This window comes from Eptesicus fuscus, chromosome 6 (assembly GCF_027574615.1).
Source record: "Eptesicus fuscus isolate TK198812 chromosome 6, DD_ASM_mEF_20220401, whole genome shotgun sequence".
NCBI classification, from domain to species: Eukaryota; Metazoa; Chordata; class Mammalia; order Chiroptera; family Vespertilionidae; genus Eptesicus; species Eptesicus fuscus.
This window is the reverse complement of record NC_072478.1, coordinates 25,402,103-25,428,743: the sequence shown is the minus strand read 5'-3', so window position 1 is coordinate 25,428,743 and position 26,641 is coordinate 25,402,103. Positions and strand designations below refer to the sequence as shown.

Sequence of the window (26,641 nt, the reverse complement as noted above, 5' to 3'; positions counted from 1 at the left end):
ACAGTAGGTGTGCACCAAAAATAAGCCTTTTGAAATAAATTAACCCATAATGGAGAGTTAGAGCATAAGTTTTGGAACTACAGGGACTCTGGATTCTATTATTTATTTGCTGTGTGGGCTGGCAGCCTCTTTAGCCTGAGCTTTGTCATCTGTAAAATGGAGCTAATTCTCACATGGTTGTAGTGAGAATTAAAGGACAGAGTATATATGTTTTGGGATAAATTGTGTCCTCTCCCAAAATTCATATATTGTAACCCTAATAACTACTGCCTCGGTAGGTGACTGTATTTGGAATAGGGTCCGTTAAAGAGGTAATTAAGTTAAAATGAGGCCACTGGTGGAGGGGGACTCATTCAGTCTGACTGATGTGCTTATAAAGAGAGGGGATTAGAACACACAGAGAGACTAGGAATGTGTGTGCAGAGGGACAACCATGTGAAAAGGCAGCAAGAAGGAAGCCACCTGTAAGCCAAGGAGAAAGGCCTCAGAGGAAACCACCCCTGCCTGCAATTTGATCTTGGACTTCCAGCCTCCAGGACTGTGAGAAAATAATTTCTGTTGCTTGAGCCACCCAGTATTTTGTTATGGCAGCCAGAGCTGACTAAGACAGTATGCAACTTAGATGGTGCCTGGAAAGTAGTGAGTTGAAATCACCAAAAATCAATTAAACAATGGGTGTAACACTGATGTTGAGAAACTAATAACAACAAAGACATGAATGAAAGGATAAGGAAAGAGAACCCAGGGTAGGGTTTTAGAAAAATTAAAATGAAAACCATGTCGGGGTCAGACATGGGAAACCATGTAGGTGTCTAAGATTTTCTCACCCTGGGCTGGAATTCTCTACCAGAACTCCGGGAGAAAAAGAAGGAATGTGTTAGGGGCCCTTCCAGGTGTTTCTCTCACCAAGGACAGAAGGTGAAGGAGAACAAATGCTTTCCACAACTGCAGTGGGAATGAAACCCAGGAAATAGGGGCCAGGAATACTCACTGGTGGGAGTCATGGTTGTGACTTGCAAGGTGTAACCTGCAGAGAGAAGGCGAGAGGAACTGAGTGAGTTTTGGGATGAACACAGAGATTAAGGGAAAGGGACTTTTGTGTGTGATGAAAGTAGAGGTAAAAGGCAGTGGAGAAATATTCAAGGAAGAGGCAACCAGGCAATGAGATTGAAGGTGGTTAGACCCAGTGATTATTTCATCACAAGGAAGACTGAACCCGGACCAAAAGGAAGAAAGGATGGATGATTTATTGCTTTAGAGAAATGGAGGCAACACAAACCCCAACTGGGAAAGAGATCATGGTTGTAGCTAACTCCTCACCATTGACGTGAAGGCTGTTCCTGTCCAGGGTGAAGGCCCCCAGCCGGGTGACACCGTGGGTCTCATGGCTCAGCTCCCAGTACAGCTGCTCTCTGTCCAGCCTGGGACCCGCATGGTCAGAGTGGTGGGTGCAGACAATGTCCACACTAGTGCCTGCTCCATGTTTCTCAGCCCTGGAGAGGGAAGGACATGGGGATGTGGGATATGGAAGGGGGTCCTTTTGGGTTTGGAAAGTGAAAGGGAGTAGGCTGAGGAAATGCTGAAGGGGTAGCTCTGAAGCCTTGTTGGGGCTCTCTTAAATGTCTCTCATATGAGCCAACGTCTCACAATTAGGCACAGAAGACATTTTAATTAGGATTTGAAGACAGGATGCAGTAGTTCTCTAATAGAAAAACCTTCAACGAAAACAAAATGTTCTCTGAATTACATGAACTATAAACATGGTGCTTCATGTCTAAGCCTTGAGCATTCTCACTACCTCTGGGCACGAAGAAGCATGGAGATATCATGGAGGGTGCTGAAGGCCAGCAGTGCCAGGGACATGTCCAAGAATTGAGCCCTGCTGGCTGGTGTCTGAGGGTCCACCTGGCCTGAGAAGTCACTCTATCTGGGGGGGGGGCGGGTCTCACCTGAGCGAGGCCAGTCTGCAGTCTGAGAAGAGGGGGCCGACACTGGTCTTACCGAGCAAGAGCCGCAACTGGAGGGGAAAAGGGGGTAGTGAGCAGAAGGGCTGAGGGCTGTGGGCAGGCATGAGGTGGGGCTGACGCTGGTCGTTGAAGAGCCCTCACCTGCTGCTGTAGGACCCTCTCAGTGGAATTGAACTTCAAGGAAGCTGGGTGCCCCATGTCCTCTGTGTAGTGTAGGTTGGTGATGGTGAAGTTCAGGGTGAAGAACACCAGGGTGGGGGCAGTGGCCACTGTTGGGGAGGAAGAGAAATATGTTCAGCTGGGATCACGGTAAACATCAAGGGTGCCTGGGGATCTAACCAGGGGGCACCAGTAGTGGACTAAGTACAGCCACAGGCTGCAGGAGCTGAAAGAGAGAATGTTATGCAACTGCTAAGACATCGGGAACCTCTACTCATTTATTCAGTGAGCATCTATTGAGCTCTACTGTGTGAGAGGCTCTGTGCTGGACTCTGTGGATCAAAGATGAATAGGGCATAGTCTCCTAATGTTGTGGCCAGGAGAGGGATCAGAGCATTATGATGCAGGGAAGCCAGAAGATGTACCGTTCAAAGACAGACACTCCATCAACGACTGGGGAAAGCTTCCCAGAGAAAACATCTTTTCTGGTCTCACCAAAAGCTCAAGTAAGCGTTAGGTGACAGGAGCTGAGCAAGTGGAAAAAAGTGCTCAAGCAGAAGGAGCAAGGTCCGACAGGAGGGCAAAGCAGTTGCACTTAAGGAACTTGAAATCCTTTCACTGTGGCCTTGGGGGAATCTAGACATGAAATTGGAGGGAGCCTCTGAGCCCAGGAAGGGGAGGCAGTGTCTATGCAGCTCAGGGGTTTGGGTGTGATTTGTAGAGCAGGTGGTCACCCAAAGATTCTCAACAGACAGGAATTATGCGAACATCGGGAGGGAGACTGCAGCTGCTGTATGGACTGTAGCAAGCTAGAGTGGAGGTATCTGCAGATGCCCTAGCAAAAAAAGCAGGTGGCCTGAATAAAGGCCGAGTGATGCAGATGCAGAGAAAAGAAGGACTCATGAGATATTCTGCAAGGAGAGGAGATGATCTGGTGATGGATGAAGGTAGGAGGTGAGCAACAGGTTGAGTCAAGTTTGGCGCCTGCTTTGGTGATGATGAGAAAGAGTAAGTTTGGGAAAAGATGATGACTTTAGGGTCAGAGACCAAGGGGCTGGACGATGTTTAGGAGGTAGGTGGAGCAAAGATCAGTAGCGGCTGTGTGATGTGGGCTGGACTCAGGATCTGGATTCTGAGCAGCTGGATCCTGATAGCTAGGTGGTCCCTGAAATCCATGTAAATGAATAAGTGAACAACAAGAAGAGTGATCTAGTATCGCTAGAAGGTGAGTGAGTAATGAGAGAAGTGATCTAGTATGAGTGATTTTGCAGAGAGGATTTGGTGCCTCCTAACTGTGGGCCTGCTGGAGGGGGATGGAGCCAGAGAAATGAAGGGTATGGATGTCACAGGAACTGAGGAAAACAACCAGGAATAAAATATAAAATGTACTGTAATCTTAAGGGAATGGTGGCATTAGTGGTGGGTCTAGTTATAAAAATGTGCACCTCTCTCTATGCACCATTTATCCTGGGGTAAGTTGTGTGGGGAGTAGGGAGGGAGGGTGACTCCTTACACCCCTAGTTTAACCACATTCCTCTGCATGACCTCTGAACTCCTTCCCATCCTCATGGGTGGGGGCGGTAACAGGAGGAAAGAGTTGGCTGGTTGAGCAGTTTATTATTAGGGACAGGGCAGTGGTCACAGACACATAGAAATCTGAAATACTCACTATTGGGGGTGGTGGCTGATGACAAATGGGTGTAACCTGTAAAGAGAGGGAGAGATGGTGAGGAAGGGGGAAGGAAGACATCTTCCATAGGAAAGCAAATTGGCCTGACCAGTGTGGCTCAGTGGTTGAGTGTCAACCTATGAACCAGGAGGTCACGGTTAGATTCCTGGTCAGGCACATGCCCGGGTTGCAGGCTCGATCCCCAGTGTGGGGCGTGTTGGAGTCAGCCGATCAGTGATTCTCTCTCATGGATGTTTCTATATCTCTTTCCCTCCCCATTCCTCTCTGAAATCAATAAAAAAATAAAGTAAAAAAGTTAAATTGGCCATTGAAGAGATGGCAGCTGGACTCACAGCTGGGATATATTAAAAGGAAGACAAAGTGCTCACCTGGAAGACACAAAATTCACCGTGCCTGCCCCCAGAGAGGCAAAAGCCTTGCTCAAATCCCTCTGAAATGTGAGGCCCCAATGAGAGTCTGAACTTGGAAGCTTGTTAACATAGAGCCTCCTCAGTGGGAAGGAGGAGACCCAGCCTCAACACAGCCCCTCAGCATTGATGTAAACACCTGCATCACAGAAACTGGGGAGAAAGCATCCCCAGTACTCGAGTGGGAACATTATCATTCTGGAGATGCCAGGGAGAAGGTGGCCACTTCTGAACTCTATGGGTACGGGTCCCCATTATCCCCAGGCAGGAGGTGAGGTGGGGGTGAAGCATGGAGGCAGTGGACTCCTGGCCTCTTTCGTTACTAGAGTCTGGGAATTACGGAGCTGTAGAGACTTCTGAACCTCAGAATACTCACTGCTAGGAGTGGTGGTCTGGGTTTGGTAGGTGTAACCTGCGAATGTGGAGAAACAGAGTGAGAAGGGGAGGGATTAGGGAAAAGGGCAATGGAGAGGGAGGATGTAAAACAAGCTGTGATGCAAAAAAGATGGCCCTCCTCACCGTTGATGTAGAAACTGTCCTGGTCTAGGGTGTAGGGGCCCAACTGGGTAAAACCACCAGTCAGCAGGCTCAGCTCCCAGTACAGCCGCTCCCTGTCCAGCCCGGGAACCACAGGGTCAGGGCGGTGTGTGCAGACGATGTCCACTCCAGTGGCTGTCCCTTCCTTCTTGGGCCTGGCAAGGGTGGGTGACGGGGATGACAATAAATGAAGTGAATTCCTAGGGAGGGGTCTTGACAGTTCTGGGGGCAGGACAGGAATGAGCCATAGGAAATGAGGAGGCGGTAGAGAGGTCAGAAGTCAGACTTAGATTCTCTGAGCTCACTGACTCTGGCCATCCTCACACTGTGAGCAGACAGTGGGTGGAAAAATTATTAAATTGCAAGGCAGAAACTGTCAGTGGGTGAGAAAATTATGATTAAATTGAAATGCAGAAACCTGTGTCCTTAAGGCCTGGGGACAGGAAAGCTCATTCAAGAGACATGCATAGAGATGGAATTTGGGATTAAAGCAAGTGGAAGGCACATTTGTCTTGAGAAAAATGGAAACAGAACTGAAAACCTAAAGGAAATGCCCTCACTGGCCAAAGGGAGGGAAGAGGAAATTCATAAAGATGACCAGACTAGGGATCCAAGCCTGCTGATGAGCTCTGCAGAATCTGGGACAGCTGGTAGGAGGAGGTTCAGTCAGAAGAAGCACTGGTCCTGGAGCAAACACCTCCTGAATTCAACTTCTTCTCAGAACACAGACAAGGAGGGAAGGAAGAAGCAGAACAAACTCCTCGGATCTGGAAGCACCTGAGGCTGCTCTGGCTGGCTATACAAGGTCTCACCTGAGGCGGGTCAGTCTGCAGCCTGAGTAGAGGGTGCCCACACTAGTATTCTTGAACAAGGCCTTGAGCTGTGGGTGAGGACAAGGGAAATAAACAGATGGATGGAGAGGCAGGGGCAAGATGGTCATCTAAGGTTGGGTAGGAGAGACGTGGGCAGGGCTAGCACTGATGGACAGGGCAGGAGTGGGAGGGGGTGTCACAAGTGGGCAGGAGGGAGTTTAAATAGATGGCTTCAATGAGCAGGAGAGGGTGCAGTGGGTGGGGCTGGCATCAGTGTGCTTGGCAGAGGTTAGGTGGGCAGATCTAGCACCATGGGCAGGGCTCTCACCAGGCGCTGCAGGAACTTCTCGGTGGTATTGAATTTCAAGGAGCCTGGAGGCCACGTGTCATCTATGTACTGCAGGTTAGTGATGGTGAAGTTGAGGGTAAAAGGCACCAGGGGTGGTCCTGTGGCTGCAACAGGGGAGGGAGAGGAGAGCCCATACTGAGTCAGGCCTGGGATGGATGTAGGGGGCAGGGACTGAGGCCATGATCCTGAGACCACGGGCCATCTCATTGGAGACACAGTGAGGGCTGATGGTCCTTGTGGCCTGATTCCAGAATCACCAGTGTTGAGGTTAGACCATCACATGCAGCAGGTGAAGGAGGGAACAATTTGGAAGCTTATCCAGCTTTGAAGGAGACGATTTACACCTAAACTTATTATTTATCTCAAATCAGTTGCTAACTTATTTTCCTCCATCCATCCACCCACCAACATTTAGTGGCTATTTCTCTGTGTTCAGCTAACAACACAAAAGTGATTCACAGCTGTGTGGTATTGCAATGACTCCCCAGCCTGTGTCCCTGACCCTTTCCCTCCCTGAGAGCTGGAGATGTGGGCAGGGGTCTGTCACTTCCTTTCCTGGTAGGGTAGAGGGAGCTTCTAAAGGCTACTCATCAGTACTCACCATGGGGGGTGGTTTCTGAAGTCTGGTGTGTGTAACCTGCAGAGAGAGAGAGAAGGTGCTGGATGTAGAGAAGGAATAAGAGGCAGGCCGGGGGAGCATGAGGGCTCAGCAATACACAAGGGAAAGGTGGTCACTGCTCACCATTGACATAGAGACTGTCCTGGTCCAGGGTGTAGGGACCCAACTTGGTGACACCTTGGGTCAGCTGGCTCAGCTCCCTGTACAGCTGCTTTCTGTCCAGCCCGGGGCCTGCAGGGTCAGGACGGTAGTTGCAGGCTATGTCCACACTGGTGGCTGCTCCATCTCTCTCAGGCCTGTGGGGGTAGGGACACAGAGGCAGAGACAATGAGGATCCATCTGCAGAAGGTCCTTGAGAACATCGTGGGGCACCACAGTGAAAGTTCGAAGTGGTGCGGCTCTTTCCAACAGGAATGTTGTATCTTCCATCGCTGAGTGAATTTGCTCCACATTGTAAAAACAGCTCCACAAGAGCCCACCTTCTGTCCAGGACTCCCTTCACTGGCCTCCCTACCCTTTACAATCCATTCTATATGCAACTCTAAATGGAAATCTGTCCTTGTTAGACAGATTTGCTGAAAACTTTTCACTCTCCACTGCCTGTGAATAAAGCTCCAATGTCGCAAACAGGCACATTAGGATATCAAAGACCTTCTTTGCTCACCTAGCCTCTCTGCCTCCCTCCTCGAAGGTGAGTACTTCTAATTTGCCTGTCCTCTCTGCCTTAGACTCTGCTTTCCCCACGTTATCCCCTCTGCCTGCAACACTCCTCTTGCCCCAGAACTGTGTCTCCTGGCCATCACTTCTGCTTTCCAAGGATGAGGTCTCATCCCAGTTCTTCTAGGTCCTATACTTCCCTCATTTCTCAGCACTTCAATGTTGTCACTGGTCATCATTTCTCATCTATAAAATGGGTGTAATCATGGTATCCAGGTATATCATGTAAGGATTAAATCTATTGATATTAGTAATTTGCTTAGAATAGTGTAATTAATATATATATACATATTTGCATATAATTAATATAATACACAATTCTTGATGACAGAATCTGTGCTTTGGCTCCCATCAAGTTTTTGGAGCAAAGCACCGAGCTTGGTACACACTAGAGGCCCCAGCAATGTTTGTGGATGGAAAGAAAATGCGTGGAACTCCAGGCCAGAGGAGTGGAGAGGTCACGTTCACTGTGGGGCATCGGCACCCCAGGCTGGGCTCTAAGAAAGGTGACTTCATTCCATCTCTCTCTGTTCTGACACCTCAGGAAGATAGTTCTTTCTTAAATTCTATTTTTGGAGGCTTGGAGAGTTATTTCTGGGAGATGGACACTAAGGCTCAACTCTCCAAAAGATGTCAGAATAGAGCAGGCCACACATTAGGATATCAAAGACCTGCTTTGCTCACCTCGCCTCTCTGCCTCCCTCCTCAGAAACCCCCATCACTAGATGACCCAGGGCCGAGCTCCACATCTCTGCATTGGAAGGGAGAAGACAATCAAAGGCAGGGATGATGTGGAATGAGAATGAACCAAAGGTTCTTCACAAAGAAAAGAGATAAAGTAAGCTTAGTGAGCAAAGGCCTGGGCTCTGAGGAGACTGGGCTTGAATCCCGGTTCCACCATTTGGCAGCTATTGGCTCTGGGCAAGTTCCTGAACTTCTCTGTGCCTTGATGTTTCATCTGTAAAATGATGAGATTAATAATGTTTAAAGAGTTTGGGAGATGATGTATGGAAATCATTTAAATGACCCTCTGGATTTGCACTCCCAGGGGACATTTGAAAATGTCTGAAGACATTTTTGATTGTCATAATTTTGGGGGGTTGGGGTACTTCAGGCATCTAGTGGGTAGAGGCCAAGATGTTGCTAAATATCCTACAATGCACAGGACAGCCACCCACAAGAATTACCTGACCCCAAATGTCAGTAGTGACCATACGTGAAGAACCCCAATGTCTGATGCATACTAAGTGCTTGCTGTGTGTTAGTCTTCAGAATACTTATATCCAGGAGTGACATCAGCTGCATGGCAGCATGATTGGACATCCAGGTCTCTCCCCTTTAAGTTACAACAAGTCAAACATTTATAATTCAACAAAGGATTCCCTGCTCAACACACAGAGGTGTCTGAGATATATCGCACTGAGGAAACTAAAGGTGGCATATCTGAGTGAACAGTGGAGACAGGATGAGAAGGGAAAGAACAGAGACAGAAGCTGTATACAGTCCGGTGCTCCCCAAGACTTCAGCAGACACAATAGCAGGTAAGGGTTGGGGTGCAACTAACACTGGGCAAAGCAGAGGGGCAGAGACAGCAATTGGGTCTGTGTGGCTGGCACACTAAGGCTGGGCCCAGGGCCAGGGCCACAGAAGTGGTGCAAAAAGTTGCAATGCTCCACAGCCCACCGGTATGAAACAACTGATTCTTCAGACTCAGGAAGCACCCATCCTGTGGCCTAAAGAGCAGTAAAATCCTTACTCAGCAGATCGCAAAAGGGCTGAAATAAACTTTCCAGCCAAAGTAGTCTATACTTATTAGATCAAACCCACAAGGAAGAGTAGACCAATATCTCTGATAAATATAGATGTAAAAAACTTTTTAAAAGTACTAGAAATCAAATACAACAACACATTAAAAAGATAATACATCATGACCAAGTGGGGTTCACTCCATGGACGTAAAGATGTTCAACATAAGCAAATTGATCCCTGTGATGCACATATTAATAAAATAAAAAACAAAAATCACGTGATCATATAAATTAATGCAAAAAGCCTTTGACAAGATACAACATTCATTTACGATTAAAACACTTAATATAATGGGTATCGAAGGAAGGCATCTCAACATAATGAAGGCCATATAAGACAAACCCCTAGTTAATATCACACCCAATGGTGAAAAACTGAAAGCTTTACCTCTAAAATCAGGAACAAACAATTATGTCCACTCTCATCAATGTTATTCAACATAGTACTGGAAGTTCTAGCCAGAGCAATCAGGCAAGAGAAATAAATAAAAGGCGTTCAAATTGGAAAGAAGTAAAATTGTTGCTTTTTGCCAATGGCAAGAATCCACCAAAAAAGTGATTAGAACAAACAAATACAATAAAGTTGCAGAATATAAAATTGATGTACAAAAATCTACTGCATTCCTATAGACTAACAATAAAATTTCAGAAAAAATAAATGGAAAAAAAACAACACACACCACCAATACCATTTGCAATTACAACAAAAAGTAAAATACCTAGGAATGAACTGAACAAGAATGTGAAGGACCTATACAATGAAAACTACAAACATTGTTAAAAAAAAAATGAGAAAGACAAAAAGACATTCATGGATGGATCAGAAGACTCAACATCATTAAAATAGCCATATTACTTAAAGCAATATACATATTTAATGCAATCCCCATCAAAATCCCAATGGCACTTTTCAGAGAAGTATAACAAAAAATTCATCAAATTTGTATGGAACCACAAAAAAACCCAGATAGCCAAAGCAATCCTGAGAAAAGAAGAACAAGGCCAGAAGCAGCATATTCTCTTACTTCAAATTATACTACAGAGCTACAATAATCAAAACAGTATGGTATTGGCAGAAAAACAGACATGCATACAAATGGAACAGAATTGACAGCCCAGAAACAAACTCACACCTATATGGGCAACTAATTTTCTACAAAGGATCAAAGACATATAATAGAGAAGAGAAAGCCTCTTTAGTAAATAATGTTGGGAAAATTGGAAAGCCACATGCCAAAGGATGAAACTAGACTGTTATTGGACACCATACACAAAAATTAGCTCAAAATGGATCACAGACCTAAACATAAGACTGGTAACAATAAAATAAATAAAAAGAAACATAGGTACTAAACTTATGAACTTTGGTCTCAGAGAAGCTTCTGTGACTTTGATCCCAAAAGCAAGGGAAGTAAAAGTAAAAATAAATGAACGGGACTGCATCAAACTAAAAAGCTTCTGCTCAGAAAAAGAAACCACCAACAAAACAAAAAGGCAAAAATGAGAGAAGATATTTGCAAACAATACCTCTGATAAGGGGCTAATATCCAAAACATGTAAACTCTTGCTACAACTCAACAACAAAGAACAAACAACCCAATTAAAAAATGGGCAGAGGACCTGAACAGACACTTTTCCCAAGAAGACATACAAATGGCCATTTACACACATATGAAAAGATGCTCAACTTCACTAGCTATAAAGAAAATGCAAATTAAAACTACAATAAGATATCACTTTACCCCTGTTAGAATGGCTATTATCAACAAGAGAAGAAATAACAAGTGTTGGACAGGATGTAGAGAAAAAGGAACCCTCATTCACTGCAGGTAGGAATGTAAACTGGTACAGCCACTATGGAAAATAGTACGGAGTTTCCTCCAAAAATTAAGCATAGAACTACCATATGATTCAGAAATCTTTCTTCTGGATATCTACTTGAAATTTTTTGAAAACATTTATTTAAAAATATATATGCACCCGTATGTTCATTGCAGCATTATTCACGAAGCCAAGACATGGAAATAATGTCCTTCGATGGGTGATTATATAAAAAAGATGTGGTAGTTATATGCAATGGAATACTACTCAGCCATAAGAAAGGATGAAATATACAGATTTGATGACAGCATGGATGAACCTTGAAAGTATCCTGCTAAATGAAATAAATCAAATGGAAAAAAATAAGAAGCTTATGATTTCACTCATATGTGGGATAGAAAACAGAAAGCAACAAATGAACAAACAAAACAAACGAAGTCATAGATACAGACAACAGGAGAGGTTGAGGGGAGGTTGAAGAGGGTAAAGGGGTCAAATATACCAGGTGAACCAGTTAATAATGTGGATTTTGTAATAAAAGAAAACACAATAATTTCAAGAGAAACATCAAAAGTGCTTTATTCAAAGTAATGTCCATCACTAGCTACACATTTCCCCCATCTTTCAGGTAATTTGTGGATACCGTCCCAATAGAACTTTTCTTGTTTTGAGGCAAACCATTCAGAGACCCAATTTTCCACTTCTTCGTGCATTTTGAAGTGCTGCTGAGAAAGTGCGTGTGCCAAAAAAAAAAAAAAAAGAAAGAAAAGAAAGTGTGGGTGTCATCAATTGGAACAAATGGTAATTGGAAGGAGCAAGATCTGGTGAATACAGTGGGTGGGTTAGTATTTCCCAGGCAAGATCTTTTAAGGTGTCTTTAACTGGTTTTGAAGTGTGTGATGGTGCGTTATCATGAAGCAAAATTACTCTGCCGTGTCTTCTGGCACATTCTGGTCGTTTCACTACCAAAGCGTGGTCCAAATTGATTATTTGTCGGTAGCGATCAGTATTAACGCTTTCACCTGGTTTTAGAAGCTAATACACCACACTTTCCTGATCCCACCAAACACAGAGCAATGTCTTCTTTCTGAAGCGATTTGGCCTTGCAGTCGATGTTGATGGTGGACCTGGATCAACCCATGATTTTGTGCATTTGGGATTCTCAAAATAAATCCACTGTTCATCGCGTCACAATTCGATGCAAAAAAGACTTTCTTTTGTGCCATTGAAGCAACATTTTACTGATGACTTTTCGGTTTTCCATATGTCTTTCATTCAGTTGATGTGGCACCCATTTTCCTTCCTTTAAAATCTTTCCCATTGCTTGTAAACGATCGGAAATTGTTTGCTGAGCAACATTTAATCTTTCTGCAAGTTGTTTTTGAGTTTGACACACTTCTTCATCCAATAATGCTTGTAATTGTTGGTCTTCAAACTTTTTCGGTTTACCTGGACGTTTTTTGTCTTTCACATCGAAATCATCACTTTTCAAGCGTTTAAAACAGCATTCATAAGTATCTTGAGATGGAGCATGTTCACCATAAGCTTTCCGAAGTATACAATAATTTTCAGCAGCACTTTTCTTCAAAATAAAGTAATGAATTAAAACTTCCTACAAATGCTCTTTTTTTTTTGGGCATAAAATTAGACATTTTTAAGTGTAAAAATATCTATGATGTTAACACCTTCAGCAAATTTGACATAGGAAGTTTTGAAGCATGCTGTCAATACAACAAAATAGCATACATATCAAACTGCATATATATCAACATAAGTGTAACTCCACCTATTGAAAAAAATCCACATTATTAACCGGTATACCTGGTATAGTGATGGAAGAAGACTAAAGACTGGTTGGTGAGCAAACAATGCAATATACATGAGTATTACATAATTACACACTTGAAATTTACATAAGTTTAGTTATTAACCCATGTCACCCCAATGAATTCAAATTAAAAAAAATAAACATATGCAGTATGGGTTGGGGGCATGGTAGGCTTTGGGTTTATTCTTTGTGAAGGACCAGGGATGCATCCTTATGAAAGAATTCGGTGCCTACTTTCAGGTTATTATATTTTGTTTTGCTCCTACTAAATATTGCATGTGAGATTAGAGACTCTTGAGGATGTAAAAGTCCAGTGCAGGGACCAGGGGCCAGAACTGGAGGAATAGTGGCTGTTTTAGGTGAGGAGCTGGAAAAGGCTGAGATCAAAGGGAGGACCCAGCCCTAGAGGACTGTGGATAAAATCTCCACTGTGCCTTACTGGGACATCTCTGGTGGTCTTACCTGAGCAAGGTGAGTCGACAGCTGGAGTAGAGGAGGCTGATACTGGTGTTCTTAAACAAGGATCTGAGCTGTTGAGGGAGGAGAAAGAGGTGAGTAGAAGAACTGACAGGGAAGGGCAGGAGCAGGGCTGGGATGAGAAGAGCAGGGTTGGCATCAGTTAGAAGTCAGGAAGAGATGAATGGAGCATAGGAGAGGTGAGGGACTGATAGCAATGGGCATGGTGGCCATCAATGAGAAGTGTAGGAATGAGGTGGGCAGGAGGAGACTTACCAGGTGCTGCAGGATCTTTTCTATTTTGTTGAACTTCACTGAGCTTGGATGTTGCATGTCCTTCATGTAGTGCAGGTTTGTTATGGTGAAGTTAAGGGTGAATGGCACCAGGGCAAGGAAAGAGACTGCAGTGAAATTGAGAGAGAAAATATCACACCCTGAATCACTGCCTGTGCTAAATTTAGACGTCAGGGGCAGAGGGGTGGCTTCAGCCTGGTATTCACATCTGCTGCAGAAGCTCAGAGTGTCTCTCCCCAGAATAGGAAAGCTTTATTTTGAACATTAATAATAGTAATCTATACCAATAAAAGCCTAGGTGGTCCTTACGCACCGTCCCCACGTCATCACAAGATGGCCGCCACAAGATGGCTGGCAGGGGAGGGCAGTTGTGGGTGATCAGGCCAGCAGGGGAGGGAAGTTGGGGGTGAACAGGCCGGCAGGGGAGGGCAGTTGGGAGCGACCAGGACAGCAGGGGAGGGCAGTTGGAGGTGATCAGGCCGGCAGGGGAGCAGTTAGGCATTGATCAGGCCAGTAGGGGAGTGGTTAGGGGGCAATCAGGCTGGCAGGCAGGCGAGTGGTTAGGAGCCAGCAGTCTCAGATTGGAGAGGGTGCTGACTGGGCCCAGTGCATGAATTTCATGCACTGGGCCTCTAGTAATAATAATAATAATAATAATAATAATAATGACAACAAAAACAGCATCAATAACAGCTGATGTTTGGTAAGGGCTTACTCTATGCTACATTATAACCTTTGTTAGCACTTTCCATCTGGTATTTCATATAATCCTCACACAAACCTTGGAGGCACATCCTGTTACTTACCCCCATCTAACAGAGATGAAAATGAGTGTCATAAAGATTAAGGCACTTCACCAAGGCCATACAGCTATTTTAGGGCAGAAGCTCAGGCTCTAGATTTTATCCTTCTCACACTGTCCCCTTGCCTTGATCTGCCCATGTATGCTGTCTTGACTTTTCATTGTGAAGCACAGAGGCATGCAGCTTGGAAAGCAGTAGACAAAGAGAGAATGCTCTTACCTGTAGAACTGGAGAAGGAGATTGGAGCCAATGAGTTTCTCAAGGAGGGTGTAGAAGTCATAGACACTGAGGAGGAAGCATCAGAAATAAGAATAATGCAGCTTCACCTTAGAGATGCCAGAGACAACTTGGCCTTGATGCCCAAACTGAGTTGAAGTTGGGAGGGGGGTGGCCGTAATGAAGACCCTAAGACTTCCTTCCCCCACACTGAGGCCTTAGCCATAGGGAGGAGGAACCAGCTACACCCACCAATCACTGTGGGGCCATAGGGCCTTCTAAGGTTTGGACACTTACCACTAGGGATGGATGTCAAGACTGGTCTGGTGTAACCTGCAGAGTAGGTAAGAGTGAGATGGGATGTTTCAAAGGTTATTAAGAAAGGGATGAAAGGGTTGGACTACTGGTGTAAGAGAACAGTAGATGCCATTAAGAGGTTGTGCCCCTACAGATGGTGACTTCTGCCTCCTATAACCTGTGACTTCCCACCACTCTCTGTGTGTGACATATACAGATATGGTGGAGAACAGGGACTTCACAAGTGAGGAGAGAAATCTGGAAGCAGACATGGGTGTATCCTCTGGTCAGAGCTCAGAGCAGTGACGAAAGAATCCAACTGGTGCTGCAGAGGACATCTGTCACCACCAGAGGCTCACCATTGACATAGAGATGATCCCTGTCTAGGATGTAGGGACCAAGCCAGGTGACACCATGGGTCTGATGGCTCAGCTCCCAGTAGAGCTGCTCCCTATCCAGCACGGGGCCTGCAGGGTCAGGATGGTAGGTACAAATGGCATCAACTCCAGTGGCTGTTTCACCCTTGTCAGGCCTGGGGAGAGAAGGACATAGATATGGAAACAGGACTGAGACATCCTGGTAGGACATCTTTCCTCAGCCCTCTTGTATGTGGATGCCTGCTTATCTGCTCTCCTGGTCCAGGCATGAGCATTCACAGGACAAGGGGCATTTTGAGCTACAAAGTACCAGAGTGGGTGTTTGACTTTATTTTAATCTTCACCCAAGGACATTTTTTTCCCATTGATTTTTAGAGAGAGTGGAAGGAAGGGGAAGAGACAGAAAGGGAAAACCACTGATGTGAGAGAGACACATTGATTGGTTGTATCTCACACATGTCTCAACTGGGGCCGGGGATCGAACATGCAACAATGGTATATGCTTTTGACTTGAATTGAAGATGGGACCCTTCAGTCTGAGGGCCAATGCTCTTACCATTGAGCAACCCATTTAGGGCTAGAGTGGATGCTTTAGAATCAGACACCCATCAGTTCAACCTTAGTACTGTCACTTGCTGAATAATCCACATGGCTTCTCTGACTCAGTTCTCCCATCTTTGCAGCATGGAGTGTGCTGTAATCACTTTGGTGCAACATCATAGGATTCAGAAATGTTTGATATAAAATACCCAGCCCTCCTGCCAAGTACATTAGAAGTGCTAATAATTAATTGTTTAATTAAACAAATAGTTACAAAGCACCCATAGTTTCCTAAGGAAAATGGAGAGTAGCTCTGAATAAAAGACTCATCAGCTCTTGGAAAGCTGATCCAGGCCAAGTTTTAAATGTGAGTATCTGACCATGAGACACTGCATAGCAGACTCCTACCAGTGCCCACCTGCCTCTTGCATTACCATCTCTCTAGGGCAATAGGGAAAGCTTGGCCTGAAGGGATAACCTGGGAGACCCTGCAGGTTGCACTGGCAGAGAGCATAATGGGGGCGGGGGAGTGGGGAAGTTGTGGGGGCGGGAGAGTGTCCCTTGAACCTCAGCAGGATGGAAGCTACCTGGAGCTAAGCTGCTTCTAGCTCTGGTCTCCTACTTGACAAGATGCAGTGTCAGTTTCATTGCCTGTTGGTGCTGCTTTTGGCCTGCATCTTTTCTGGGAGTACATTACATGGACATTTTTAACCAGTAGGAAGCTATAGGTTTGGGCTGGCACAGTAGGGTGGCCCTGTTAACTGGGCAGAACTGTTACAATAGATTAATTTCCCTTTGGGGCATGGGGCATCTGAGCCAGGGTGGCTCCAGCACCTATCCATTGAGGTTTCATTTCTTTGCACATGGATTGTTACCTGGAAGGCCAAAATAATAACCCTTCAACTGCCGAGAGCTTTCTTGCAAAACACAAATGTCCAGTGCCTGCTGTTTCCTGTCTTCATCCTTCTAACTAACACTGTAGTTGTGTCTGTCCCACTCAGGTCTTGCAAGTCTAGCTGTCTGATTGGATGGTCTAGAGTAGCAGGGCAAAGCACTAGCATTAGGGCTGGGAATAGGGTGAGGTAAGCAAGGCACCCAGATACAAGATATAAGGACATGCTGACTCTCAGGGTTGTGCAAGCATAGGGTTAGCACCGGAAGGTGAGCATCTCCTTAAATATTGTGCTTGAGGCACCTCACTTCCCATAGCTCAGTCTAGGCCCTGGTCAGCCCAACCAGCCCACACCTTATTACCACACCTATGAAGGCAAGATAGAGATGAGGTCTCACCGTAGTGTGGTCAGTCTGCAGCCAGTGTAGAGTGAACCAATGCTGCTGTTGGTGAACAGGGGCTCAAGCTGAGAAGGAAGGAGTGGATGAATAAAAAATAAGAATAAAACTAATCATCATTTAAAACACAATGTTGTTTTTTTTAAAAAAAACAACAACAACACACAACAGCTCCCTAATCTTCTCATACCACATTTAATTCTCAAAAGGACCCTTTGGGATAAATGATTTACTGTCTCAGTTTCACAGATGAGGAAACAATACCACAAAGACTAATCACTACTCCAAAGTCACATCACTTATCTGTGGCAGTTCCAAGTTTTGAACTTGGAACTGCCTGCCTCCTTAGCCCTCTATATCCTCCAAAATTGTAGCAAGGAGGGGTGGAGTGGAAATTAGAAAGAAAAGTGGGTAGCAGGGGGCTCTCACCAGATACTGTAGAATTGACTCTGTGGAGTTGAACTTCGCAGAGCCTGGCTGCATGTCCTCCGTGTAGTGCAGGTTGGTGATGGTAAAGTTGAGGGTGAAGGACATGAGGGCAGGGCCAGCAGCTGCAGCGGAGAGAGGAAGGGGAAGCCATGTTCTGAGTCAGTGTTGTATCAGATGTGGGGAAAAGGGTCACTGGAACACAACCCCTGCCTGCTCCGGGGACCCCATCAGCTTGGACATAAAAGGGAGGGGGTGCCCATGACTAGGGCTTTTTATGGGTATCATTTCTTGTTTATATGAGGCTGGAGATGGAGTGGGGGTAGGGAGTGGAGGCAGTGGTATATTCTATTTTACGTGGTTCCCAACTTGGGCCACCTGCATAAAGTAAAGATGATGGTATCAGGGTGCTATATTAATGATTCAGAGATGGTGGCTGTATATTAGCCTCTAGGTTATTTATTTTTTTCACAGCAGGCTGAGATCCATTAGCTCAAAAGATTACCAGGACTAAACTCAGATTTTTACATGTCCAACTGTTTTAAGCATAGCCCAAACAAGCACATGTTAGCCATTTCGAGACTGCCTGGTCTGCATATCCTGTAAAACTGTACCTACCATTGGATAGCCATAAAAAGGATAAGCAGTGTGCCTGCAAATGTCCAAACCCGCTGCCCTTCAGAGCTGTCTAACCTGGAAACCCCCCACCCACCCACTGGGCTGCTGAATGACATCACCTAGACCAGTGATGGCGAACCTATGACACGTGTGTCAGCACTGACACGCGGCCGCTTAGGCGGCTGCATGCCGAGGATGAAACATTTGCTGCTCCTGAGGATGAAACATTTGCGAAATAATGTTTTTTCCTCAAAGTGACACACTACCCTAGTTATGCTCAGTTTTTTGGCGAAGTCTGACACACCAAGCTCAAAAGGTTGCCCATCGCTGACCTAGACACATAGCCTCTCTGGTTCCCTCCTCCCATGAGTGTTCTCTTGACTTTTTCTAGTGATCCCCATGCCATAACCTCTCTCTCTTTTTAAATTTTTATTCTTTAATTACAATTTACACTCAATATTATTTTGTATTAGTTTCAGGCACTTTACAAAGTGTTCCCCCAATATTTCCAGTACCCACCTGGCACTATACATTATTATTACATTATTGGTATATTCTCTATGCTGTACTTAATCCCTGTGACCATTTTGTAAATACCAATTTGTACTTCGTCTTTTTTTAATCCTCACTCAAGAAAGTGCCTATTTATTTGAGAGAGAGAAACATCAATGTGAGAAAGAAACATTGATTGGTTGCCTCCTGTACTTCCTTCCCTGCCCCCCTGATCGGGAATCAAACTGCAACCTAGGCATGTGCCCTGACCAGGAATCGAACCCATTGATGTAGTGGATGATGCTCCAACCAACTGAGCCACCCCACCTGTGCTCCATTGGTACTTCCTTTTTTAAAAAATTTCTTTATTGATTATGGTATCACATAAATGTCCTCATCCCCCCATTCTCATCCCAAACCCCTCTCCACTTATGCCCCCACCCCTGTTGTCCGTGACCACTGGTTAGGCTTATATGCATGCATACAAGTCCTTTGGTTGATCTCTCCCCCTTTCTCCCACCCTCCCCTACCTTCCCTCTGAAGTTTGACTCCGTTGGTACTTCTTAATCTTCTCACCCAATGCCCTGTCTTCCTCTCCTCTGGCAATCATCAGTCTGTTCTTGTATCTATGACTCTGTTTCTATTTTGTTTGTTCCATTATTTTGTTCATTGAAGGTGGCTGCTCTGAGGGACCTCCCCCAATACAAACCTAAGTGCTGCCCAATAAACCTTGTGTGTGTTACTGCCATCTGGTGGTCATATCTTTTTCTTTGCTCAACCAGAAAATCCCTCAAAAACCCTATACTGGGTTGGATTGGCGTGAGTGGGAAATGAATACTTACAGACCAAAAGTTTATCCAGGCTTGAGCCGTTTCTTCCTCCTACCAGTGTACCTTTGAGGACCCTCCCGAACAGGTTCACCCTTCAATGCCTCATTTGAAAAACTGTCTGAAGGGCAATTTGATAAATAACAAATATTCTTCCCTATTTACTCAATTTACTGATTTAATAAGAATTATTTTATGAATAATCCTTTCAAGTATATTATTATTCGAGAGTATATTTAAAACAAACATACAAAGCCAAATTCTGTTCTGCTATCTTTAAAAGTCAATTTCAAGATAAAAAAACAGAATGAAGTTGGGGGTTCTTAGTGGGAATACTCTAAGTCAAAAACATTGAAAAGACAATATGAGTTGAGGAATCCTGGTGTGAAAAAAAACCACCCATGAAAAAGAGAGATTTTGGGGAAAATTAGAATATGGACTAATATTAGATGCTACCAAAGTATTCTTATTTTATGACGTGTGGTAATGGTATCATGTATCATGTCTTATCACATAAGACAATGTTCTAATTTTGGGTGATTCTTGGGGAATTTTTAATGGTGAAACATCATGATATTTGGAACTTTCAAATAGTTCAGAAAATATCTATGTCTCATCTAAGTAGTCAGTTCTGCTGTAATGTTTGTTTTGAAAACATGTCTCCCCCCCTCCCCCAGGGTCATTGAATACATTAGAGAACAATTTGAACATAAGGTAAATTTCATGTTTGCACATTTGCAATTTCATCCACAAGGTACACAAGATAAACACTAGTGAATACAGAAAAATGCACCCAGGTTAACCTTGCTACAGAATGCAGGCACATAGCCCAAAGATCTACCAGCTCATTCAGCACCCCTCCGTTTAGTTATGAAGGATACCATATCCTTCTTGGGGTCTGGCATTCTTGCTGATTTCATGTAACCCTCCTCCCAACCACTTCACAAGAACTCACAAGTTTCAGTCCTTGTGATGACCACTTCCACCACCGAGCACAGGCCTCTTTCAAAGTAAAGGGCTCTCTTTTTTGTAGTATTTATGTATTTCTTAACCACTAAACATATGTAAAACTTCTGTTTATGAGACTCCTATTTTTTATGTCACTGAGAAGGTTTTTGACTGCTGAGCCCCAATCCCATTTTTTGCATAAGCCCTGTGATTTCCACTATGTGATTTTCCATAGCATAGGTGAGCAGCACCTGGGTCAGGTTATAGTGGAACAATGTGCAAGAATCAAATGAGACAAAATGTCAACAACTGGGTCAAATGCATGGAGGCTCCTGGCATTACTGTTTCCACATTTTGGTTATTTTTGACAGTTCTCATTATAAAAAGTTGGGGGCTGGGACAAACACAAAATATTCATGAAATGGAGAAACAACCCCATGGTCCCCACACTTAAATAAATTGCACATTCCTCACCATGTAGCTAAAATGGAATGACTATATGCAATGACTACAGCCAGAGAGACTACAGTCAATGCATATAGTGAACAATGTGAGGTTTAGGGGCTGCTAACCCCTGTGCAGTCGAAAATTGCATATAACTTTAGTTTCCCCCCAAACTTAAGTGGAGAGATTTACTCCAGGGATCCCTATAACTACCAAAATCCATGGATGCTTGAGTGTCCTAGATAAAATAGTGTAGATCAATGAATATAGTCGGCCCTCCACACTCACAACAGCAGATAAAAAACAATACAGGTATTTTTTGACAAAAAAATCCATGTATAAGTGAACCTGTGTAGTTCAGACTCGTGTTGTTCGAGGGTCAACTGTATATATTCACAAGGAACAGATTCATAAAGTTATTATAAGAATAAAGTCATATCTATTCAATATATTCACAAAGAATATTCCTTAAAACAAGCCATTGGTTAAGCAGGCAAACTAGAGAATGGATCCTTTACTGATTTGGCAAGTTGGCCACTTGGCAAATCTATTCTCAGTGAGAGGTTCTGCTTTTCATTCTTCCAAGGTTTGTGAGATAATTTGGAATTCAGGATCTACCTATAGTTTTCATAAAAAGGTTACAGAGAATGGCTTAGGGTGGGACTGCTATTTAAGAAATTTGCAGGGGCCTGGGTAGTCAGCCTTGACTTTGCTGGAGTTATGCCACCTACTGCACCTCTCCTCTCTGTCCTATGATTAGAACCCAAAAGGAGTGACTGGAAGCATCTTGAGAGAAGAGAATGCCTACCTGTGGAACTGGAGAGAGGAATCAGTATCTCTGCAGAAACTGTGGTCACCATGTACACTGGAGAGAAAAAAAACATAAGCTTGGGGTGGGGAACCATCAAATTACCTTGGAGATACCAGAGAGGGAGGTGGTCATGGTAATGGTCCCTCTTCATTGGAGGCTGGGGTGGAGTAGGGGTGGGGCATGGAGGCAATGGACACCTGGTCTCTTCCATTCTTAAAGATTGAGACTTGTAGGATTGTAGAGATTTCTAAACCGCAGAATACTCACTGCTAGGGGTGGTTGCCTGAGTCTGGTGCGTGTAACCTGCACAAGTAGAGAAAGATAAGATGAGTAGAGGGAGGGATGAAGGAAAAGGAAAAATGAAGGAGAATGTGCAACCTACTGAGATGTAAAAAAATGGCAGCCCCTCACCATTGATGTAGAGACTTTCCTGGTCCAGGGTGTAGGGGCCCAGCCTAGTGACACCATAGGTCAGTTGGCTCAACTCCCAGTACAGCCGTTCCCTGTCCAGCCCAGGGCCCACAGTGTCAGGGTGATGTGTGCAGACGACATCCACTCCAGTGGCTGTCTTGTCCTTCTTGGGCCTGGCAAGAGTGGATGATGGGATGACAATAAATAAAGTGAGTTCCCAGGGAGGGGTCCTGATATTTTGGGGGCAGGAAGGAATGATCCATAGGAAATGAGGAGGCTGGTAGAGAGGTAAGAAGTCAGACTCAGATTCTCTGAGCTCACCAAATTCTGGCCAGCCTAGGTCTTTGAGCAGAGTTAGTGGGCGAGAGAATCACCATTAAATTGCAAGACAGAAACCAGCATCCTCAAGGCTTGAGGACAGGAGAGCTCATAATTGAGACACGTGTGCAGCTGAAATTTGAGATTAAAGCCAGTGAAAGAAATACATTTGGCTTCAGAAAATCCTGGGGATGGAATTGAAAACCTAAAGGAAATGCTCTCACTGATTGAAATGAAGGGAGGAGGGAATTCAGAAGGATGATCAGGCTAAGCGTTCAATCCTGCTGATGGCATCTGCAGAATCTGGAGACAGTTGATGGCGGACATACAATCAAAAGAGGCATTGGTCCTAGAACAAGCGCCTCCTCAATCCCACTTCCAACAGGAAGGGCAAGAAGGAGTCGAACCAAACTCTTTAGATCTAGGAGCATCTGAGGCTGCCCTAACTGGTTAATCCAAGGTCTTACCTTAGCGTGGTCAGTCTGCAGCCCAAGTAGAGGGGGCCCACACTGCTATTCTTGAACAAGATTCTCAGCTGTAGAAGAGGGAAAGGGAAGTAAGTGGGTGGGCAGGGCAGAAGTGATATGGATGGGGCTGGCATCAATGGGCTGGGCTTGCATCTAGGGAGACAAAGATAAGATGGATGGAGTCTACTTCCACAAGTGTGATACTTAAGTAGGTGGGTCTTGCATTGGTGGTTGGGGCAAGAATGAGGTAGCCCAGGGTCAGTTCTATGGGTGTGGTAGGGATTAGGTGGGCCAGCTTCAGTAGCTGGGGCAGGAGGAGTGATGTGGGCAAGGCTCTCACCAGGCCTTGCAGAACTCTTTCAGTGCTGTTGAACTTCCAGGAACCAAGGCGACCCATGTCCTCCTCATAGTGCAAGTTAGTGATAGTGAAGTTGAGAGTGAATGGCACCAGGGCAGGAACAGTGCCTGCAGTGGAGGTAGGAGAGAGATGCCTACTGAGCCCACCCTATGCTCAGTGTGCCTGAGCATGAGGCAGCCCACATGTGTGTCATCAAGTCATCAAGCATTGGGGAGGGGTATCCTCTTCCAAAACAGGCAGCTTCAGAGGGATGAGTTCCCAGATATCAGCATGAACTGAGGGGCGCTGAGGACAAGTATGAAAAATTGCACTATGGAGGTAAATTCATCATAAAGCAGAAAGCAAACATGTATGACCCCGCGGTCTGCTAAAATTCTAGACAGATACCCTCTTTTCCTGAGTTTTTTTTTTTTTAAATTTCATTTACATTATTTCTATGAGATCCACTTATTTATTGATTTTTTAAATTGTTTGAAGAAATGCTTACACTTTGTTTTTATGGGTAAGGACCTGTTTTAAGTGCTTTACTTACATTTTAACTCATTTAAGCCTTGAGGCAAACCTTTGGAGAAATACAGTATTCTTATCTCCATTTTACAGAAGTAAAAACTAAGCCCAAGGGAGGTTAAATAATTTTCCCCAAGTCACACAATCTCTAAATGATAGAGCATGATTTGAATCCAGGCCTTATGGTCCCAGAGTCTGTGCTACTAATCCCTCCACCTAGGACCATAGGCAGATCCCACTTACAGTGACCACTAGTTCTGGCCTGAGGGAACAGGGGTCCAAATGCCTTCAGGAGGCCCTCACTGCTGAGTGCCTTTAGGAGGCCCTCACTGATGAGTAATATAGAGGCAATGACAGCTCATCTAGGACCTCACCCGGGACATTAAGTGTTATCAAAATCTATCATGAGCCAGTGGGAGCCCAGGAGTGAAAAAGCTGGCCCTATTCCAACCAGAAAATGCCCAAATCCCTGACCAGGACCTGTAGGGGGCATGTCTAGGTATACACAGAGCTCATGCGGTTCCCTTGTTTCCTGGAAATGAAAACTAAAAGCCTAGAGAAAGAATCCCCCTCCCCCCACACCTGCAGAATTCACCCAAGGCCATTTTGATCTAATTCAATACCTTTTGTACCCTCAAGTCTTTATTGTCTGCCTTTCTTGCAGGAAGCCCATCAAAGACTAGGCCCCTTTCTATTCTGATTGCTTCTGCATTACCAGGGCCTTTTATACAGAAAGTGCTAAAGGAATACTTACTGAATGAATAAAGAAATGGTCATGGCTCTCTATTGGGAAATTACATAGAGCAAGCCCCTACCTATGGAGACTGGTACTGGGGTCGCTGAAGTTGCTGGAGACGTGGTGGAGGCCATAGCAACTGAAAAGAAAACAGTGAGTCAAAGATGGTGAATGAGGGCCTCCCTAGTCAAAGAAGGCCTGCCATGGGACCTTCGGACTTTTTTCTAGTTTGTCCTCAAACCTGTGCCAGGCTTCTCTTTCCTGAGTGGGAGACTGAAGGTTTGGAAAAATGGAAGTTTTCTGACTTTTCCCCTTCCTGGAGAAGAGATGGGCCCCAAGGCAGAGCAATAGTGGGACCCAAATTAGTACTCACTGCTGGAGGTAGAGGTCAGGGCCTGACGGGTGTAACCTGCAGAAAAGAGGGAGAGAGAGGGTGAAGAGTTATAAAAGTGGGGGTTGAGAGGAAGTGTCAAGAATCTGGGCCCACTGAGTATCTATGAATCTATTTAAGCAGTATTTCTGAAGCACCCTCAAAATGAAGACTCTAAAGACAAACCCCAAAGAATAACACTAGAGCAGAGGAAGAAATTCTATATCAGGTTATCTTCACCCCTCTGCCATCTGTCCCCAACCCTCTTCTCTGAATGTCTGACCTCTCAATATATCTCTGGAAAAGCTGTGAATGGATGCCTCTTTCTAAGGAAAACAACCAAAGGAGTATGCCAGTTTGGGACAAGGTCAAATCCTCCCCACACCACAGGACGGAAGACCCAGAATGTGTGCAATGAAATTCTGACGGCAGTACTTCCACTCACCATTGACATAAAGGCTGTTTCTGTCCAGTGTGAAGGAGCCCAGCAAGGTGATACCATGGGTTTCATGGCTCAGCTCTCTGTATAGCTGCTCTCTGTCCAGCCTAGTGCTTGGGGACTCAGAGTGGTAGGTGCAGATGGCATCTACTCTGGTGGCTGATCCATCCTTCTCTGGCCTGGAGGTAGGGAGGAACATAGGTAAAAGGACATATGCAGAACTGATGATGAGGGAGACTGTAAGAATGAAATATCTAGAAAAGCCACAAAGCTGAAATAATCTTCCTTAGAAGGCAAAAAATAAAATGAGACAAAATGTCTAGCATTAATAATCAATAGATGAAGAAGGTGGATTAAAACTAAGTTAGCACAATGTTCACCTTTCATGTCCCAGTCTCCTACTACCCCACTCTCAGATTAGGGGGAAAATATTCAGGTGTGGGCAGTGCCAAGATCTTGTATCACCTTTGAGCACCTTAAATGTGGGTGAAGAAATGTGCATGCCTCGAGGACTGTTCATTTTTGCTTTTTAATATTCCTCAGTACAGAATAATTTTGGAAATTACAAGGCTTTAACTCCTGGGAGATGTTCTACACTTTGGTTAGGACCTCTCAGAAGACAAAACAGAAGCCAGAGAAACAGGAACTGGGAGAAGGCTCAATAGATGCAGCGTCACAGGTACCTAGAGCTGCTACACTGGGCAGGTGGGGAACATGGACAGGGGGAGAACAGAAACTGAACCTGTGAGGCATGGGATGTGAACATCCACTCCCGAGCATCTCACCTGAGTGAGGTCAGTCTGCAGTTGGAATACAGTGGGCCGATGCTGGTGTTCTTGAACAAAGAACCAAGCTGGGGAGAAATAAGAGGGAGGTTAGCAGGAGAAGTGGAGGGGGCAGGGCAGGGGTGAGGAGGAGTGGGCAGCAGGCATCTTGGGGCTCTTACAATGGACTGCAGGACCGCTTCTGTCATGTTTAGCTTTGCAGATCCTGGGTGCCCCATGTCTGGCACGTATGGCAGGTTTGTGATGGTAAAGTTGAGGGTAAACAACACAAGGGTAGGGCTTGTTGCTGCAACGACAAGGCAGATGAGAGACCTACCCTGAGCCTGGTAGGACTCTCTGTTCAGTGCAGCCTGCAGCATGTGAGCCCTCACACATATGGGCTCTGATTTCTGCACTAGAGGGATCCACCCAACTTGGTTCTTAATCCAGAGCAGGCAGGGTTCACCATGTAAGTCATACCCAATGCTCTTGGTATCTGGAATTGGTCCTTCTCCCAGGAGCTCTGATTTGTAGGTCCCTAATGTGGCACCAAGATTTTATCCACTGTTATGTGACCAGACTCATGCCCCAGGTTTCTAGTTACAATTTTAGTTCATTCATTCATTCATTCATTCATCCATCCATTCTTGGAGTATTTATTGGTGCAAAAGGCATCACATCCAATTATGTACTATAACCACTGGGCACATATATTTCT

At 44.9% G+C, this 26,641-nt stretch overlaps 1 protein-coding gene across 1 annotated transcript in view; it reads right to left on the bottom strand.

Moving 5' to 3' along the window:
- The window catches only part of LOC103303162 (mucin-16), a 98,447-nt gene that overhangs the window by 20,702 nt on the left and 51,104 nt on the right, over positions 1-26,641 (bottom strand). The window contains 23 exon segments of the mRNA XM_054718351.1: positions 1,321-1,493; positions 1,950-2,017; positions 2,109-2,236; positions 3,796-3,831; positions 4,743-4,915; positions 5,573-5,640; positions 5,901-6,106; positions 6,664-6,836; positions 13,177-13,244; positions 13,447-13,571; positions 14,487-14,552; positions 14,781-14,816; positions 15,140-15,312; positions 16,988-17,055; positions 17,417-17,538; positions 21,965-22,137; positions 22,750-22,817; positions 23,090-23,214; positions 24,430-24,489; positions 24,724-24,759; positions 25,166-25,338; positions 25,945-26,012; positions 26,106-26,230. Of these exon segments, the coding sequence (XP_054574326.1) occupies positions 1,321-1,493; positions 1,950-2,017; positions 2,109-2,236; positions 3,796-3,831; positions 4,743-4,915; positions 5,573-5,640; positions 5,901-6,106; positions 6,664-6,836; positions 13,177-13,244; positions 13,447-13,571; positions 14,487-14,552; positions 14,781-14,816; positions 15,140-15,312; positions 16,988-17,055; positions 17,417-17,538; positions 21,965-22,137; positions 22,750-22,817; positions 23,090-23,214; positions 24,430-24,489; positions 24,724-24,759; positions 25,166-25,338; positions 25,945-26,012; positions 26,106-26,230 (2,511 nt within the window).